Genomic DNA, 20,278 nt, shown 5'->3' on the forward strand with positions numbered 1-20,278 from the left:
CAAAAGTGTTGTTTCACAACTCCAGCTCTCTGGCCACAACAAACTTGCTCTCATGCTGACTTTTCTTCTGCTTTTGGCCAGCTTTTTGTCTTTCCTTCCTCCTCACTCTCAGATGAGAGTTGTTTGGTAAGGACTTACTAGTGTTTTAGGACTCTCTAAACAAGAAAATGGACATACACAAAATCAATCAGTGTGTCTTCTACCTTGTTTTAAAAAGCAGCTCTGAGTATGCCACATAAATTCTGAGTGCATTTTCTCAAAGCTACAAGCTGCATTCAGGTAACAGAAATAAAGATTGTTGTATGATGTTAGTTCTCAATGTTTAACATGTGTAAGATTTGGAAAAAACCCTACAGCCTAACCTTGATTTAGTAAGAATATTCTTTATCTTTTCTGCTTTACGCTGCCTTGCTGCCAGTTCTTCTGTAGAAAGAGGCTCCTCGGGCTCCAGCTCAACGTAACGCTCTGGAATTACAACCTTCTCAGGTTTTGACAACTGCAGAAAGAAAGCAAGCATGGAGTTTTCAATAACAAAGACTTAAAAGAAATTGAGATAAATCCTCCTCAATGGGAGAACAGAGTGAAAAGAATAAAGCATGGATTTTCACAGTCAGTACATGTACCTGACGCTTAACGCTTCTTGTGGATATCTAGCTGATGCCCTTTCAACAGTGTTCCCTCTGATTCCTTTTACTTCAGAAGATAGATTGAACAAATATTTAAAGGGATTACACAAGAAGTCAGAATCAACAGAAAACCTTTCTTCAGGCTTACAGCCCAAAATAGGACACTGCTAAAGCTCTTACAGTAGAAAGGAGCAACCACTCTGAGACTGACTGGACACCCTGAGATACCAATGTCATGATATGTCATGATATTTGTGTCATGCCAGCCAGCACTTCCTACATCTGAAAGGAAAATATTACTCAAAGTTTTACCCTAGGGTGCCATTCTTTTGGAACTGGACAATCTTCTGTGAGCAGCAAAGGGGAAAAAAGGCAAACAGAAATCGCTGTGTGATTGTAACAAGACATTGCATAAATTAATTCTGTAGACTGAAAATTTTAATATGACTGCACAAAAGCTAGAAACAATTTTTTACTAGGACAAATTAGCCTTTAGGAACTTTTCACTCCTCCCAATGAAAATACAGTTTGCAAACTTTGAAAATCAATGCTTATCATACAGAACAGACTGCTTTTGAAAACAAAAATAGAGGATGTGTGAATAAACAGAAATCAAGTAAAGGAGAACTATTTTTTTCTTCTTATTATTGGAATTTTGTTAAAAGACTCATGAGGCAATGAGTCTTCAAAATTTAAATTTTCTAATGAAAATATTCCTAAATTTTTTCACCACTGACCTTGGTTCATGCTAATTCAATGGATCATGTAACCTAACTGACCTAACCCCCAGTGCTTAGGCTGAGTGATTCACAGGGAATCTCATGCCAAGAGCACACACAATGGCACACTCAACAATATTAAAATTACAGCCTCAAGTTTTTAGACTTCCCTCTCAGGAAACCCAAAGCCAATGCTTCCAGAAAAATCCTCATTTTTCTACTATGCTTCCCTACTTTTGAATCCAACTCCTCTCTGGAGGTCTAGATATAGAGGTGTATAGACTTCTTTTTAATGTGTATCTCTATCTCCATACTGTATCTAACCTACATTAGCTCATCCTGTCACTTTCAGAATAACAAATCCATTAATCATTGCAAGAATAGATGAATTTCCTTAAAGACAGAACTGAGTATGTTTCCTGCTGAGGCACAGAGGCACCTCAAACACAGAAGTGCCTGCCAGGTGAAGAGAATGGCCACATGAAATGGAAAAGGACAACAAGGCCAGGCTGGATGGAGCTCTGGTTCAGTGGAAGGTGTCCCTGCCCATGGCTGGGACATGGGGCTGGAATTAGATCATCTTTAAGTTCCCTTCCAACACAAATGTATGATATTAACCTGGGTAAACTGAGAAAGAAGCATTACAGTCAGAGCTTCAGACCTACTTCAGTTACTCTGAAGCAGGACAGAAATGCCTATGCGCAAAAATGTCTCCTATTCAAGGTTTAAAGGGAGTACAAAGTGATTTCCACAGCCCCAAAGGCCTTCTGGAAAAGTAAAATTAATAGCAGAGTGCAACAAGGAAAGGCGGAAGAACAGAAGTTATTTTCTGTTTCTGAAGTTTACAGAAGCACTGTATTTTCTGTAAAAATTATACAGAGATTAACTGAAAGATAAATCCATTCATAGGGTTCAACAGATAACAATTCACAGAGTAAACCATTTACAAACATCTCTGTCTGTAAAATGAAACTCTGCCTACAGCTTTCAGGAGAGTACAGGTGCTTACCAGTCTAATTCCATTAATAGCTGTACTGGTTTGGCATCTCCCACGGCATTTAGCACAGCACAAGGCACCCCCAGCAGCCTCTCCCCTTGCTGTGCTCTCTCCTTCCCAGCAGATGGCTCAATCGCATCTCAAAATGACATTTCCTCCCTTACTGCAGCCGAGCCAGGACCTCTCGTGTGCCCAGCGCACCGACCAAGCCATTCCAAAAGCTGACAAATACATTTTCTGTTCAAGCCCAAATAAAGCAGAGCTTCCTCTCCTCTATCATCATTTGCCAGTCAGCACGAAAAGTAGTGAGGTAGCTCTGTGGAACTAACTTGTCCTTTGTTCCTGCTTCTCATTTTTAAATACTCATTATGTTGTCTTCTTGTCTTTTTTTCCCCAATTTACAGAACTTGCCCTAACTTAATCACTCTTCCCTTTAAATCCTGAGATACATATTTAAAAGAGTAGAGCCAACTTTTCAATTTCTTCTTTCTACTAAAACACAGCACAAACACAAAGCTTATAAAGGTGCCAGGTGCCATAAATTTTCAGTACTCAAAAGACTCCTTTTAGTTCAAACTTCCAGCAACTTTCAAAAGAAAAGATGAGAATTCAGTGCCTAAGACTTAGAAAGGTTAATGTTTTGGGACAGAAGATAGGAGGCAAAAGATTGTGAATGTTACCTCTCTGCTGATATCTAAATCATAGTCTTGAGGCTCCAGGTCTGTCTCTGTCACTGCTACTGGCTGAACTTTTAACCACTCATTTTCATCCTTGTCTTCTCCACGAATTGCCCTCTCAAGTAACTGCAAATCAAATTCTTGCTCTCGTTTCCACTGGTAATAGATACAAAACAATTAACAGCATTCAACCATACTGCCAAACTCACCATACAGCAATGCACATTACTACTGCAGCAAAACCTCCACTGCTGAAAGAACCAGCAGGGCAAACCCCTGAAGTGACAACAGAAAGAAAATAAAACTGCATTTCTTGGTACATAAGGGTGAGAGTATTGATCTCTAGCTGTGCTGTGAGGAATTCAGAGTATTGTTTAATTTTACATGTTCAGCAGTATTAGATTCTAAAAGATTTACGAATCCCAATTTTACATTTGCTGATGAACATGGGACCAGCCACACACAGGACACCACCTTTGGAATCACAGGTGTCACTACCAGTGAGCCTACAGGCTGGAGGAGCAGTCCTTGGCATTGTAAAGAGGCAGTGCTGCGTGGTTGAGAATCACAAGGTGAAAAATTTATATATCTTTTTTAGAATCATACCTACTGTTTAAAGGTGATACTACTTCATGTATTAGCATTAACTTGTCTTGAATTTAAAAAAAAATTACTTTTAAGCTCTTCAGACTTTACTAAAAGTAGAGTCTAGCTACCTGCAAAAGTCTTCCACGCAGTCTTTAAAATGTAAATATTTAGCAATATAAATCAGAACTATTTCATATGTATTGATATTTACATTTAGCATATTTAAGTTGCATAATGTGGAGTACCCAAAAGCACTGCACAGTAGTCCCTACACAACTACACACAATACAGTTACATATAAAGTCACACTTAAGGACACTACCAATACCTTTTTGTTCAAAAAATTAAGTTCAGTTGTAGCATCATTCCATCCAGCAGATCTGAGCAACTTTACCACATATGATATTAAAAGCAGTAGGAAAAAGAAGGGACAAAACCAACAACGAAATTATCCCCTCAAGGTTTTGAGGGAATCAACAGGAGAATGTGCCACTTTTATGTTTCTTAAAAATATCTCCAGTATTTCTGGTACAAATCTTTGGCTTGTTTTGGATGAAGTTTGAACTCCACATGAAGTCCTTAGACTTCATTCTGTCACTTGCATTAATAAATCTAATTGAAACCTATTCATGCACAAGCTCTCAGTATTCACTCAGAAGATAAGTATCTTCCATGTATATTAAAAAGTTAAGTAGGTAAGAGGCAATTATATCTCAAAAATTATTACATTACAGAATTCAACAGAGAAAATAAGATTTTTCTCATATGAGTATACTCCAAACTCATCCTTCTACTCATATTCGAACCAGGCCTGATTGAAATAGTATATTTTAAATAAATAGGATCATTTTCAAGTTGTTGCTATATAATAGGTAAGAAAAACATCAAACCATTCTTATGAAGCAGTTCTTTTATTGGCTTTGATGTTGCAACTTTTACATTAAAAAGGCATTGTATATAACAAATGAATTCATGTACTGTGATCAATACTTAAAATGTCATCCTATACTTGAGAGCTGACCAATTAAAATTTAGAATTACACATACAATGTATGTTTAAAGCAAATGTTACACACTGAGCAGCACTTCAATTACACATTTAACTGTTTGCCATTGTGGCTGCTAAATAATTGTAATGCTGTAAGTAATTGTGCTATCAAACATGCTTTTGCATATCAAAGCCCCATAGGTACAAGAGATGACCTCTACAAAACACTACTAGGGCTGAAAAACTCTATTTTAATTCTTTACAGCAAGAAAAAGACCAAGATGGCACCCAAATTTATAAATAAAGTGTTTGCCACAAATGTTAATAACGAGTGTTACGAAAGCTTTTCAATTCAACTCGTGTATGTTATGTGAGTCAGAAAACTTGAGAAGCTCAGATTTATTTCTTCCAATTAAAGTATGAAAGTAACAGTGGTACTATAACACTACAATTCCCAAACATTATGCACTGTCTTTAAAAAATTTGTGATTGCAAAACAGAAGACAAAACAGATGAATGTCTCCAAGCAGTGCAGTTGTATTTACTGGGAAAGTAAATACAAATAACTGGCTGCAAATTAGTGCTACAGAACAGTGGGAATGAAAAGCTGATTATAAGGTTTTTTTCAATGCCAGCAATTGACACACATGTACTAAATGCAATTAAGCCTGGTAAAAATTGAGTAGTCCAGTTAGAAATTTTAAAGTAGCTACAAAATTCTGCAAATTAAAAGCAAGCAAACAAAAAAAAAAAGAGGCATTAGGTATGATGAGTGACAAATTTAAAAGCAAGAGATCTTGTGCAATGAATTAGGTAAAACAATGTGATCATTCTAAAGCTCTAGTGGACCAAATAAAAAAATAAATTAAAAGAGCACAGCATAAGTGCAATTACAGTACAATCCTGGTTTAGCACCAAGTGAGCAACTGGGTAACTTCACCAATCAGAATTGCTTTGGTTAGTATCCAAAATGTAGCATTATAAACTTCTCATCTGCACAGCATTTACTCTCAGAAAGCAACAAAAATACTTTTCTTTAGCAGCCTAAATTTGAGCCTTATTAGAATATTCTGCATTTTGAGATTTAAAGAATTTGTATCAATTAGAATACATTAGCTCTCACATAAATTCCTAATCAGCATGATTAGATTTTAAAACTGATTATCCATTTATCATCTTTTTTAAAAAGAACGAACAAATACACCTTGGTCTGATATTATCACCAAATATCTTGCAGGCTAATTTATGAATTAAAAGGAAAAACATCCATGGTGAGAAACAATATTCTAAAAGGCCCATTCCATTATGAAGCAGTTTTAAAACTGTACAAGCTTCTGTCACTTTCTAAATACAATTCCAAGGAGAAAAAAAAACATGGCTCTGAAACCACCCCAAAACACTGACATCTCCACTCATCACTAACCTCTGACCAACTTACCTGCTGAACCTGCTACATTTACCATAACTACAAGTAAAAAATATCACCTGTTCCTCACACTCTCTGAACTCATTTGATACCACAGAACACTAATTTAATTGGACTAAAAGCATCACGCACACTCAAGTGAAAGTGCTTGCCGGGGGGAAAACAAAAAAAATTTTAAAAAAGAAGAATAAATCCAAAGATATTTTTAGTTTAGTCCTTTTAAGGCATATCTAACATACTGAGCCTACGTCTGCAGACACGGGCCTGATGAAAGGGCGAGATGAAACAGGCTGCCTTTCTCCTTGGCTAAGAGTCCTCTTGCGTTCCCGCACTAATGCCTTCTGATGTCTCTTCATTCTTTCTAGCTGCTCCTCTGCACTCATCTTGCCTCTTTGGTGCTCTCCAGAGTATAAACGTTCCAAGGCACTCTTTGGTCTCTCCTGGAGAAGTCACAAGGCACACAAAACACATGTTGTAATTAATACTTTATAAGAAGTACACAAAATAAAAACCTGACTCCTTCTCCTATCTCATTACTAAATTTTATTCTATTAACTTTGCATTTCTTTGGATATACTCTCTCAACTCCGTATTTCCTATTAGTAGTGCTGATTTTTGGTTCTAAACCTTGTTTTATAAATCTATTTGAAATGCAGTAAGTTGTTTGTCTGTTTTCCAGTTCATTGAAGAAAGTGAAGAATTGGAGACTTCCTTAGATCACAGCTCTTGCTCCTCTCCCAGGCTACTGCAATCCTACTTCTTGCTACATAAAATGTATTCTGGGCTTAACTATTCCAAGCAGTTCAGACATTTGGCTTCAGAAGCTTATTTAAAACTCACCTTGGACCTATCCCTTCGAAGTGTTGCAAACGATGAAATGGTAGATGACTGGTGCAATCTGGAAGTTGATCCAGACAAACCTTTATGAGGAAAAAGAAAATGCCTTAAAATCAAATGACAGACAGCATAAGACAAGTATCAGTCTAGGTTTTTAAATTTTATTATACTGTTTCTGTGGCATTCTGGTCACTATTTGAGCACACATTTTGCAACTCAGATGATCATAAGAGGCACGAAATTTCATTTCTGCCGGACACAGTAGCTTCAGGTTCCTACTGACTAAAAGTCAGAAAAATATATAATAATTTAGAAGCTTATATAAAATGAGGGATAGGCTGAACTCAGCTGTACAAGAGTAGATGGATGGTACAAATAATCACATCTATTAAGAAAATAAAACCTTAACATTCACAGTTAGAAATGAAGTAGTAAGAAGCAAATGGTTAAGAAATCATTTGCTTTTGGCCCAGAAAGCATCTCTATCCTCAAAACCAGTTGTAAAACAATAGCACAGTGGGGATGGAGTGTCAAGTCAGGTATAATGTTTGGAGCACTATATTCATCTACCTTATCACTTACATTTCAATGGCAATATAGGTATTTTAAAAACACTTGGACTTTGCAGAAGATAGCACAGAACTTATGAGGAAAAGTAACTCTGAATATAAGAGACATTCTAAGAGCCAATTCCATGTTTTGCTATGGGGGTTTTTAAGCCTTCTATATTAGATTGCTTTGCTAAAGGCTGATTGTTTGTAACAGCACCATTAAAATGCAAAAAATTTCTAAACTTCCACTGAATAGTTAATTTAAAAACAGTGACCTGGTGATAAAGATCATCTCCAGGAAGCCCTACAAGAGAAAAGCTCCTATGCAGACAGTACTGTTAGGGATCAATTCCATAAATTCCTGGCTTACCACGGGTAGGTAATGTCTGGTATCCACTGTCAGGGCTTATTAAAGCACTGGAAGGGTGGCTGAGGTCACCCCCTAACACTGCCAGCTCTGGCTCACTCATGTACGAACGCAGCTCCACCTAGACAGAAAAACACTCATCAGCTCAAGCGAAATCAGACAGCAAGTTTTAATAATCCTAAAACACATCCTAAAGTTTTGTTTCTGGGTTGCTACATCTTTCTCTGCCATCATTATTATATGGCATGGATCATTATTATTATGATGTCATTGTTATCTCTCTGCCATTCTATATCATGACTGCTTTATTAAAGGTCCATATATTTTACAGACAACAATAACATATTTTATTCCCATATCTTTGAAGTGCAGGGGTACAGGAGTGTGAGCGCTCACCCTGTAATCTCCATTTACATACTGGCCGAGCTCTCTGTCTCTCTTTCTCTCGTCCGACTGGCGCTTCAGGCCCCGCACCGAGGTGTGCCTGATGACAGTGGCTTCTCTGGGCAGGGGTGGGACAGCTGGGGGCTGATCCTCAGGGCTGTACAGCTGAGGGAGAGGAGGTCTGGGCGGTGCTTCATCTTCCTGGGAACAGGAGAACGCAGGGATTTGGCAAAGAGCATGAAAACAGTCTGGCACAAACTGCAAAATAAAGGCCAGTGCATTACGGGAAGCATTCGTGACTGCTTCAGTGTGCTCTCCTCTGTCCACTACAGAAGCTTGAGGCTTTAAAGACCAAGCAAGACCCAAGAAATCTACCACAAAGCATTTCCAAGGAAAGCTTTGAATATTAACACATTCTAAACCAGTCTATGGCCACTGTACAATAGGTTCCACATGTATTGTGCTCCAAGGGCTCAGCTCCAACACAAACACTCATTGCTGTGCCTTCACAATGTCTGCACTTCCCCCCCACGACACTCCCACTGCTCCCAACAGAGGGGAAATGCAAACACTGCTGAAGGAACCTCACCAGAGCAGCACTTACAACCTTTGGCTTGAGCTTGACTGGTGACTGAAGAGGTGGCTCGATTTTTTTCAGCTGCTGTGCTTGGTGCTGTGTCCTGGTCTGGAAGTAGGGCTGCGGGTACAGCCTGACCTCCAGGGGGGATTTCAGCGGGCTGCGCGGAGGGCTCTGCGCGACCGACAGCTTGCTCTCCACAGCAGCAAGGGAAGCTGGTAGGGAAGGCACTGAAGACTGAGAAAGTGAAGGCACTGTTTTTCTCTCTAGGGGAGAAATAGACAGAAACATGTCTTGATGAGGATCTAGCGAGTCTTTCAGACCAAAAATGAAACCACGTGGTTTGGTATCATCCCGTGAAATTCCTGGTGGAGGGCAGCGGGAGCAAAGGAAGGAGAAGCCTGGGAGTCATATGGAATCAGTCCATCAGCTGCATCTGGCCCCTTGCCACAGATTCCTGCAGGTCTAGACCATCTCAGAACTATTTTATCTCAGTATGTGAAAGGTGAGTTTTGCAGGAGGCGTGAACACACTCTTGCTGCCCCAACACATCAGGTCCTGTCTTTGAAACGGAATAAAGCCACTGCAGTGCAGACCACACGCACTCTGCCTCCCTCCCTTCCAGAGCTGATGTTGCTCTGCCCACCAAACACCTGCCTGAACAGGGAGGGGAAAGGCAACTGCAGCAAGGGCAGCTGGGCTGCATCCAAGGGGAAAAAACCCAATAAACCCAGAGAAAAACACAGAGAAAAGCTCCTGGACAGGATGCAGAACAGATACCACACTGGTAAGGGCCTGGCACCTGACAGGAACCCCTTCTGCAACTTGAAAAACGTAGCCCATTACTGTTATTGTTGTTCCCTTTTTTTATGGCCTGTTACATTTTGGAACCATTGGTATGTGAAAACAAACAAGGAAAAAACCTTTCTGTCCCCTCGGGCAAAGAAACACCAAGTTAATGCACTCAATCAACAGAGATTTCTGACACATCCAGCAGCAGAATTAACTGGATTTTCTGCAGCAGAACAAATTTCCAGGTTATTTGCACAGACCCAAAGACTCAGCTGCATTGGTATATTGTTTATTTTTTCATCATGTTCTCCTTACCTGGATTCTTTATAGAGTCTACTATGGTTTTGTAGTTTGCTTTGTTTGCACTCAAGCCAGCTGTAACATCTTCAATTCTCCACAAGTCTTTTTGTATTTGTGTTTTCTCCTGTTGTTTGCAATAAAAGGAAAAAAAATCAATTATACCTCAGTTTTAATTTATTATGGGCCTTTCCTTCTTTTGATACCACCAAAATACAATTACAGAACTTACATGAAAACCTAGGAGTTTAAAAATTAATCAAATAATTATTTTAAAATATAAATTTATAAAGACAAAACACTAAACAGATCTTGTCCATAAAATTTACTAAAGCATTTTCTGACTCTTGGAAGACTTTCTATAGAAGACAGGGGAAAAGACAAGTCTATATTTTTCTACAATATTGTTCGGACTACAAAAACATAGTTCAATGCTCTACATAAAATGAGTTTCCAGAACCTTTTAATTTTAACTTTTTTCTTAAATCCTATACCTATCAAACTTAAGATTGCTAAAGCAACCTTAAAAAACATCTCAATACTTTTAGGGGAAATATTCAGTATTAAAAAAGCAAAAAAAACAAACTCGGAAATGCTGACAATTTTAATTTCTGCTTATATTTGAGTTGTTAGGCCTACTGGCCAGGATGTATTACAAGCTAAAACAATATATTGCTGCTGCTCCAGGACTTGGTCTCATCTTGCATCCTATTTGCTTTACCAAGGCTTTTTTCCAGGAGGAAAGAAAGAAAGGGAAGCTTTGTCTACAGACTGAGCTGCATCACAGCCTGGTTCCATTTCATTCATTCCAATCATCTTAAATAGCTGCTGTCATCTAATTCATTAAAGCCTGCTAACACCGATTTCAAAAATTTGCATCAAGGATTAACTTGGTAAAACCAATACCATTAATGAAAGCGAAGGCAGTGAAACACTTAAGAATTGCTCACAAACTGCTCAAGAACTCCAGAAATTCATCAACTTGCCATGAGCTGCAAAATAGCTACTAATTAATCCTATAAGGCTGAGGGTGGGAAAAAACTTCAGTAGAAGCTGTTACACCTCATAGAGCTAAGGAAGGCATATAAATTGCTTTCCACTTTCTGTCTTAAATCAGGAAATATGTTCAGCCAGGTTACAGATCAGCAAACAGGGTGCCAAGAACACAAACATTTAAATGATGGAGAATGTTATTCGCCTGTAGTAAACTCACTCGATAGATAGGACATATTTTGAAAGATTGTCAGGACACAAACTATAAATTTGCACATTTCATTTCATTTTTCTGAGATTAATCATACTACAAGGAACCAAATGATGGATTTACAATAATCAAGCCTCAGAACTGGTGAAAAAAGCACTGAAAATCCTGCTTCTGAAACCACTCAGAAAATGTTTGATTAGCAATGTAGACAAGCCAGATCTTTTAATATTATTTCTTCCCATTACTTAAATATTGATGTGAAGAGAATATTTTAAATCTAAAATGGACTTCCGCCAAACGATGAGCAGATGAATTAATGTTAAAATTATGAAAGCCAAGACTGCTGTTTACAGAGGGGTATAAATACACTTTATTGGCAAGCAGGAAGAGGTAACTTGGAAAGAAAATTTTATTTCCCTAACTTCTTTCAAACAGAAACATAATTTGGACTGACATAAAGCCAGAGGAGAAACACTTACCAACTAAGAAGTTATGACTGATAAAATAACCCATCTCAGTTAAATTCAGCATGCCCAGATCCTCCCCAACCCTTCAGCAAAAGACAATTGTAGCTACATTCTAAAAAGCAAGATTCACTCTGACCAAGCTGCTTAAACATTTAAGTTTTAACCTCTTAATTAATGCTACATAGAAACAACATCAGTGGTCTCCTACAGCAACTTGAGCCTGCAAATGTACTGAATTTTTAATAATATTCCACGAAGACTACATTTTTTTTAAATACAGTGTGTATTAATTTAGTGCTATTGGAAAATGCTAGATAAACAATCTTGAGTCTACATGCCCTTGGGCAGAGATCAAAAAATTCTAACTATTATGGATACTTCAAGTAAGACTTCTTTGAAGGCATATAGTTTTTTTAGAATATTCAATACTTTCTGAAAAAATCAGTTCCCCTTAGAATCTCCAAAATAGGTATTCAGAAACATTTTTTTAAAACTTAGCCAAACATATCTGTGCATACTTATATGTATAGATGTATAAAAGTACACACACATATAACCGATAATGTGCTTATGGCTGTGTGTGTATTTATAATTAATCACTTATGTGATATGAGATGATAATCAAACTGAATTAACATTTTTTTCTGTGCAAACCACACTCCGTTCCATATGTATTGGTGAATCCCATGTCACACATGCAGTATTTTAAGCTTGTTTAACACCTAACTGGAAATTTTATCCCAAAGTAGTCTAAAAAGGTGTATTTTGTTTAAAGGTGTAATTTGCCTTTGTTAAACTGAGTAATTTCATACAAGGACCATTTTATTCTGATATTCCCCCAGGATTTTTTCTTTAAATGATACTCTACAGCTGAGCTCAATTACACATTCTGACTCCAGAAACTGAATCACTTCCCACACCCCAAAATGAAAAGTAGATGAAAATGTACTTTGATGATGGATGCAATCAAAAAAGGTTTTACAACTCTTGCTTTGATACTAACATTTATTCACTAATAGTGAAAATAAAAAGGCTTCAAATTATATCTGATCAGATACGTAATGCAAACAAGTTAAAATTTAACTAGTGAGCTCTTTTGGTCCAGGATATTTGGAAAAGTAGACTAAGATTTGAGGAAAATGTATATATTAACTGGGTTCCTTGTGTTCAGCTCACACAAAGGAAAAATTATCCAGTATTCCCTGAGAATAAAGTCATCAGCTGTAAGCAGGTATGTAGAAATAATCTGGTATTCCACATCCATTTCAGCAAAGAAAACAACTGAGCTTCAAACAAATCTTCTTTTTAAAATTTGAAACTGAATAATTGATTTAAAACTGAGATGCCTTTCAATTACTGATGGCTGTTAAACACTTATTCCAATTCACAAAACAATCTGTAGAGATAAATCTTCCATAAATAGAAGAACATGACAAAGAACAAGTAATGACAATAACAACCAGCGACTGATGCTCTTAAAAATGGATAAAGAAGCCAACAATGTCAGATCAAATAAATGGAAGGCTAAGAAGTCCTGCACAGTCTTATAAATTGAATAGGTTATCAATGTCAAGATGTCAGCATCTAATAAAAACGTAATAAAATAATGACAAATTTGCATAGACAACTTATGAGAAACTATGGCAGTACTGCATGTGCTGCAAGACAATGCAGTGGTTTTCTCATTGCACACTCACATCCCACAGTGCCTGAACTCTGCAAACCACATTACATGGCAGCTGAACACACTGCAAAAATGGCAGAGGAAATTTCTCTTATGAAATGGTAACTTGAAGTTCAGACTAAACCATCCTCCAAGTGTTTACAGTGTCAGGAAGTGGACTCACCTGAGATACCAATGAACTGTTCATCTGCTCCTGTAAGGCTTTTTTCAGCTGGCTCACATCCTTCTCTAATTTCAGATACTCATTCCAGGCATTTTCCATCTCCTGTTAACAGAAGGAATACTCTAATACAGTGCTAACTTCAAAACCACTTTCTCCATCCTCTAATTGAACACAAAGAGTTTTGAAGTTACTGTTGTTCTATTACAAAAAGAAGTAAAGAATCCATTTCAGTCTACATTGTTGCTGAGACTTGATTATACACCAGAAAACCCTTCATAGCTTGCACGATCAAGTCAAGAATCTATAGTTAAAAACCTCTGGCCAGCTTCCTGACACAAAGCCAAATTGGCATGTAACAGAATCCCTGCACCAGCACAGCCCTTTTTCCAGTGACTTGCTATTTATGCACACAAATACATTTTACGTGCTGACTGTGGAAGTCATACATTTTCTACAGACACAAACTGACTAGATACATTTAAATAATACTGTCATTTTGGTGATCAGACCTTACTATAGGGAAGCTCCTCATGCAATTTTAGAAACTGTCTTACAAAGATCTACTCTTATTCATGAAGAGGCAGTAATAATACAGTGAAAAAACATTAAATTACATTTGAATTTCACTAAGTTATAATATGAACGGTAAATTTTTACTGAAATATCAACAGATTTTCCCAACTCCTTTTACCATGAAAAACATCCTGGAATCACACTTATATTTTCAAAGGACTAGCTGAAAGATTTGCAATTTAAACCCACACTTAACACATAAATACATTGAAAAGTTTAGGGGTTTTTGTTTGGTTTGGGGGCATGACAGGCAGGCATTGAAAAGCAAAGCTGGTGAGATTGTTTAATTTTGTCTGGTTTAGTATCCTGTACCTTAACCAAAACTGTTCAGAACAGGTCTTAATTCCCCCATCCAATGACTAGCACAGTTTTAGTCTAACTGGGATTTTAATTCTGGTTTTCTTGAAGCAACTAAACACACATACCGTTGAAACTTTGGATATTTCAGCCCGAATATGTATAAGGTCCTCCTGCAAAAGTCTCTGCTGGTAAGATATTTTTTCTGCATGTTGTGGTTGGTCTTTGTACTGATCCATCTGCCTGTGCAAAACCTCCAAAACAGACTCCAGCTGATCCTAACAAAGAAGACAGCAGTAAGTTCACAACATTTACATGGAAATTTATGCACCCACTTGCAGGAATATGAAAGGTGTTTTCCCTGCCCCAAGTCTTCCCTACAAACCAACAGAGGTTAGGATTGGCCTCCTGTTTTGGAGATTCATATGAAAACAAAAACTGCAAGAGCCTTTATTACCTATTGCATCCAAAATTATCTGATATTTTCTGTTAAATCTTCCTATTAAGCAGCCAAAACCATTGAGAACACAAAGCAGTGAGAGGGGAATTCTTCTGTTTACCCTCAGTACAAAAGTGTAATTTACAGTTTCAGAAGAATTCCCTTAAGCAGTACAGAACTATGACAGCCCTACCACAGCCCAGCATGAGCTTTTGTTTAAGGACACGTTCTCCTTCACTGCTGTGGGTGAAACAGGCATGTGAGGATTTAAAATATTGTGCAAAACATGCAAGAGGCCCAATTCATTTAGTCAGGAGTAAATAATGGAATTAATTTTGCACAGTAGCTCTTCCACAGGATCCACCTGAACAGCACTTTCATTTCAGGATATATACATTTTTTATTATTAATTTTTCAATAACCACCTCAGTTTATTGACAGCTATAGCTCACAGGAAGTGAAGCAGATGGGTTTAAAACATTCACTTTCTCTCAGAATGGGTACTCAATCCTGAAATGAAACCTAGTTCTTGCTATCATAGAAGTATACACACAATACAGTGCAATCATCAGCCATTAATTCAATTTATTGTTTATAATTTCATATTGTATACTTCATGATTGGATCAAAGTTTCTGTTTTGTTTTACTAAGCCCTTTTTAACCTACTTACTTTATTTTCCTTAAGGGCTCTTATTTTGTCCTCCAAGTCCTGCAGAATTCTGTCCTGCTCACAGAAAACACTCAGTTTCACCTGGAAATGAAATCGTATACACACATAAGGTTAGATTTTAAAAACCAAGCAGAAAAGTATCCCCTCGCAATATTTCACCCCAAGATGCATAATAATGATCATGTAACTGTACAAAAGCAATAGACAAACCAGTGCAAGAGGTGCTGAAGTGGTGTTTGATACTTACATCAATATCACTTTCTGCAACCTTGACAGGTTTTGCACTTCTTTCTTTCAATGTGTCACGTCCTGTCACCTAAGAGGAACAGATTTTCAAAATGTAAGAAATTTGTAGCAAACTAAAACCTAATGATGCTTCAGCAGTGAAAAGAAAGCTTTTGTTTAATATTCACTTTTATTAAGAAAGAAAAAAAAGGATACAAGTATTTTGAAACCTGGCTTTAGTTTTTGAGAAGTGTTAACAAAAGGGTTTACTAGTTACATTAAGCTATTTAGTAATTCTTCCAGCAGCTTGGATTCCTGTACAAAACAGCATAATCCCACCTGTCTCTGGTTACAAAAGTCCTTTTCCTGCAAGATCTAGTAGTTTTAGCAGTTCTGCTCTAATAGCCTTCTTGAAGCCAAAGGAAGGGAATCGTTCATTTAAATGCATGGTTGCAACAATAGCAGCACTCATGAATGACTAAAAATATAACTTTTGGCAAGTGTTTCATTCTGCAAAGGACAGTATCTTCCTCAGCACAGGGTGGATTTTACTAAAGACAGACTGCTATAGAAATGCTATAGTGGAATTAAATGTAATTAATCTATTTTGACATGGCTGTCATGTACCAAATCTCTCATTCCATAAATCACTGGTTTCATATTCCATTTCTGGCGAGACTGTCTTCTCACAAAACAGTTTTGGAATCAGTACCAAAACAATACTCAATTGTACTTCCGACCTTCACATCAACCTTTACAATTAAGGCATGTCTGTGTCTGTAGAAATGTTTATTATTTCCACTGCCTATACAGGACCCTCTTTGTGAATAGATGAGGTTAAGAAAAGAGCAATGCAATAAAGCTCATAAATAACACATTTTTAAAAAGCCTTAAAATCTAATGATTTAATATCACCTCTTTGGAACACTTTTAAAGATTCATTAGAGCAAATACTGTCTTAGCACAGGACCAGTTGGTGATTAGTAGTATTCATATACAGCATATTCTTATTCATATACAGGCAAAAGTTTAAGAAGAAAAATTCACCTCAACATTGTCTTCAGTAATATAAGAGGAGAGATTTTGATACAAAAGCTGAATTTGTTGGCTTTTTTTAGTGAGGTAAGAGGGGTATAAAGAGGCAGTTTGCTTTTTTACCAACTGGCAATCTCCAGACTTGAAGCTACATATTTTACTTATTAACCTAAGTGTCACCTACAGGACCATGTTAGCTTTTTAAAAGTAATTAAATTTTACCCTAAGTGAGGTAAATATCATCTTCTCTCCTCCAGTGGCAGACTCCATTTAAAGACTTCTCATTTACTCTTGAGCAGTAAAATATTACTTCTGCACCACCAAAACCAATAGTATTTATTGCCTCTAGAAGCTTTCAATTTTTTTATTTTTTTTTCAACAATTACATGTTATATAGAAGAAAAAAGCATTTTTCAAAATTATTAATGAAATTATTTAAATGCTAAATCCTACAGATAATTGTAACAATAATTAAATATAAACATAAAATACCAGCATATCAAAAGTAATAATTCTGCATATTTAATTACCTGCAAGCTAAGGCAATGCAAAAGCCTTTTTCAAAGCAACAGAATTAACATAAAAACACATCTACAGAATCTGGGGATACTTTAAATTACTCAATCAGAACTGTAAGGAATTTGTTAACTATCAAGCAGAGAACATGACAACATAATGAGGATTAAGCATGCTTTAACATTTTCCAAATTCCACACAGGAGTCACTACTTGACACATTCATTTCCAAAACATGATAAAATGAAACCAAACACTGAGGTCAGCCATAATTTCGCATACAGACTCTAAAAGAGGGGGGAAAAATAAAGAAGTAAAAATAAAATCTTACAGAAAGCACTACTGTGCGCCAAAAGACACCTGTAAAAGCCAGAACACTGACTGCTACTTGAAAAAGCGATGGGATGAGCACATTTCAATGCAAGCAGTCTTACATGTATACTGGATAGTAACCCTTGTGCTGAGTTCTTTAGCACTTTGTATATCATGTTGATCAGAGGTCCATTATTTTCTATCTGTTTCAAACAAAAGTTTAGTCATAGCTTGTTACAGACGGCAAGACTTAAACCCCCAAACCTCAGAACTCAAAACTCCACGAGCAGCAGTGATCACACACTCCCAGGTCACACCTAAGCACTCTGCAGTTAACTGCTCAACCACAATTCCACGCTGAAAAGTTCTATTTCAAAATCTCTAAGAAAGAAATAATGGATTTAATGGGGGAAAAAAAAAAAAAAGTTTAACTCCAGTTCCAAAATGTTCAGTCCTAATTGAAATTGTTTAACCAGGGTGGGTCTAATTCAAAGCCCAGTGTAGTCAAAAGAGATACCTGAAATAATTGGCTTTCTATCTAAATTTCCAGTGTCTTAAATGCAAGATATTATATACACGAACTGGGAATTTGCTGTTACTAAAATCTGTATAATTTTCTTCCTTTCATGCAGTGCACTGTTTATTCCTTGTATCACAAATCAAAGCATTGCTAGATTTAGTGGCAAAGCACAAATGTAACCTATACAGGGACACCTTCTCCAGTTTCACATGGGCTCTTTAATCTCTCAGCAACCTGACCTGAAATTTTACATTTCTGGACCACGACTGAAAGAAGGTTATTAAGAAATGCCCATTTTGAAAATTTACATCACTCATTTGGAAATACATTTGACATTTTGAGTGTCAAGATTTTCAGAAGGAAACTAGCTGGCATTAAAAGTTTCTTTGCACAGAAGTACCAGGTGCCCCCTTACAATTTTTCTTTCTGGCTGCTTTTGTTAGGTACTACAAGCAGTAGGAAGGCACAAGGGGAGCTCTAAGAGACCAAATACGTCTTCATGCTCCAGACTGCAACAAATTAATCTGGACAGAATCCACCAAAAAGTTAAGAACCATCCCCCTAGAATTTTGCTAAGCACATCACATTTTCAGAAGCTTGACCTGTGGTCACTTCAACTATGAAAATTTTTATGCTTTATAATGGAAAAAAGACTATGATTATTAATAATTTCTCACCTTGTAGGACTTATAAAACTGTAATTTGTCATAAAATTCATCTGATGGCTTGGGCTGCAGTTACATTTGTCAAAGCCCTGAACAAATCAAGGACAAGGCTTAAAACGAAATGTGTCCAACCAATTTTAAATTTGTATATTAATGACTCCAACAGTTTACATATTTGATCATTTAGACTACATATATACCACCTATACTATATGCTAAATACATATATGGTTCTATAGTAATATTTTCCATGTATTTATTTGGTTATATATTCAGGAATTTAAACATCAGACAAGACTGAAATACACATCCTCATAGGTGCAATCAGCTCACAGGCAACACCCCATGGCATCAGTGAGCTCTGTACATGCAAACCAGATAGACAACAAGGTGTCAAATTTCCCTTCACCGTCATTTTCAGGAGCACCACGTGATTTATATATGGCAAGACATCCTACATCCCACAGAAAGTGGCAAACTACCTTACTAAGCAAAACAATTATATCTTTTTGCTGAGTTTTTTCCCCTTCAAAACCTCATACCAAGAATTCTAGATTTGCTTTCAAATTGCCAACCATCAAGTGTACCAGACACAGAAGTCATTTAGACAGATGATAGGACCCTCAGTATAATATTAATTCTTTTTCAAAAAGAAATACCTCCTAACATTACTTGATCAGATTCTCTCTATGGATGGATGGATGAATGGGTGCATTTGAAATCTTTTAGCTGTAATAAGATGAAAACAGTGACAGTGCTAATTAATCACATTTTCACAAGAACATATGGTACATTATACAAATAATGGAAAAGTCAGTCTAAGAAGATTTAAAGGGGAAAAGCTGGATTAAAAGAACACGAGTTTTAACTTAGAGGTGTTGACTTCATATTAGTACTAATGCTACAGCAGATAAATACTTTCAATCTGTTTTTTTCTCTGATTTCCCTAAATCCACATATCATCCATCTCAGTACCAGGAACAAAAATTGTTCTTAAAGCAACCACATTTTCTGAGTTTCCACTTTAATTGTATAGTCACTACTAAAAAGACACTCAATACTCTAAGCACAAACAAAAGACAGTTTCCATCTCAGACTAGAAAGTGACTTTAAAATTTACAGGTACAAACACAATGCAAAAGAGACAACTGGGTTGAAAAAAAGATAAAAAATTAAGTAGACTCATCTAAAAACCTTACCTTTAGATCCAAATACTCCAGATCCTTTTTCAACTGGATGTAAGTGTCATCCGCCTTCAGGCAAGTACATAGGGAAAAAACAGTGCAATAGATTTGAATGTTTGGAACCATTTCAGAATAGTTGGACTTGCTATATACAAGAAAACATGGAAGAGAGAACAAAATAACAGAGTAGGAGCACATAAAAAAGCACATTTGCTCCACCAGCATATTGTTATTTACAGCTAAAAAATGGGCAAGATATTTCCCAAGAGCATTACTGCCTCAATAACCCCCTTCCAAACACCTAGATTTTTGTTTCTACCTCTAATAAGACACGGAGCTATCTGAAACAATACATCTTCAAAAGCTGTTTTTTCAAGATCAATTTGCACTGACTAGCCCTTCACTGAAAAAGTTACAGTGGTGTGACTGAATGACAGACATCATATACCACTAGAATACTTTTGATCACAATTTACATGCATTTTAAGATATTAATTC

General features: G+C 36.8%; 1 protein-coding gene across 3 annotated transcripts in view; it reads right to left on the reverse strand.

Moving 5' to 3' along the window:
- The window catches only part of PLEKHA7 (pleckstrin homology domain containing A7), a 155,631-nt gene that overhangs the window by 6,891 nt on the left and 128,462 nt on the right, over positions 1 to 20,278 (reverse strand). For 2 of the 3 annotated variants that reach the window (XM_054275914.1, XM_054275916.1), the window contains 14 exons: positions 19,796 to 19,849; positions 17,534 to 17,614; positions 15,572 to 15,640; positions 15,325 to 15,405; positions 14,343 to 14,492; positions 13,345 to 13,446; positions 9,845 to 9,953; positions 8,765 to 9,003; positions 8,173 to 8,361; positions 7,780 to 7,897; positions 6,862 to 6,941; positions 6,261 to 6,461; positions 3,023 to 3,175; positions 363 to 496 (listed from right to left, as the gene is read on the reverse strand). In XM_054275914.1, the coding sequence (XP_054131889.1) occupies positions 363 to 496; positions 3,023 to 3,175; positions 6,261 to 6,461; positions 6,862 to 6,941; positions 7,780 to 7,897; positions 8,173 to 8,361; positions 8,765 to 9,003; positions 9,845 to 9,953; positions 13,345 to 13,446; positions 14,343 to 14,492; positions 15,325 to 15,405; positions 15,572 to 15,640; positions 17,534 to 17,614; positions 19,796 to 19,849 (1,760 nt within the window). The remainder of the gene's footprint in view (positions 1 to 362; positions 497 to 3,022; positions 3,176 to 6,260; positions 6,462 to 6,861; positions 6,942 to 7,779; positions 7,898 to 8,172; positions 8,362 to 8,764; positions 9,004 to 9,844; positions 9,954 to 13,344; positions 13,447 to 14,342; positions 14,493 to 15,324; positions 15,406 to 15,571; positions 15,641 to 17,533; positions 17,615 to 19,795; positions 19,850 to 20,278) is intronic. The other variant, XM_054275915.1, reaches the window with a different exon arrangement.

This window comes from Melozone crissalis, unplaced genomic scaffold, assembly GCF_028551555.1.
Source record: "Melozone crissalis strain CALT ecotype California unplaced genomic scaffold, PUWL_Pcris_2 ptg000018l_1, whole genome shotgun sequence".
In the NCBI taxonomy this organism is placed as follows: domain Eukaryota; kingdom Metazoa; phylum Chordata; class Aves; order Passeriformes; family Passerellidae; genus Melozone; species Melozone crissalis.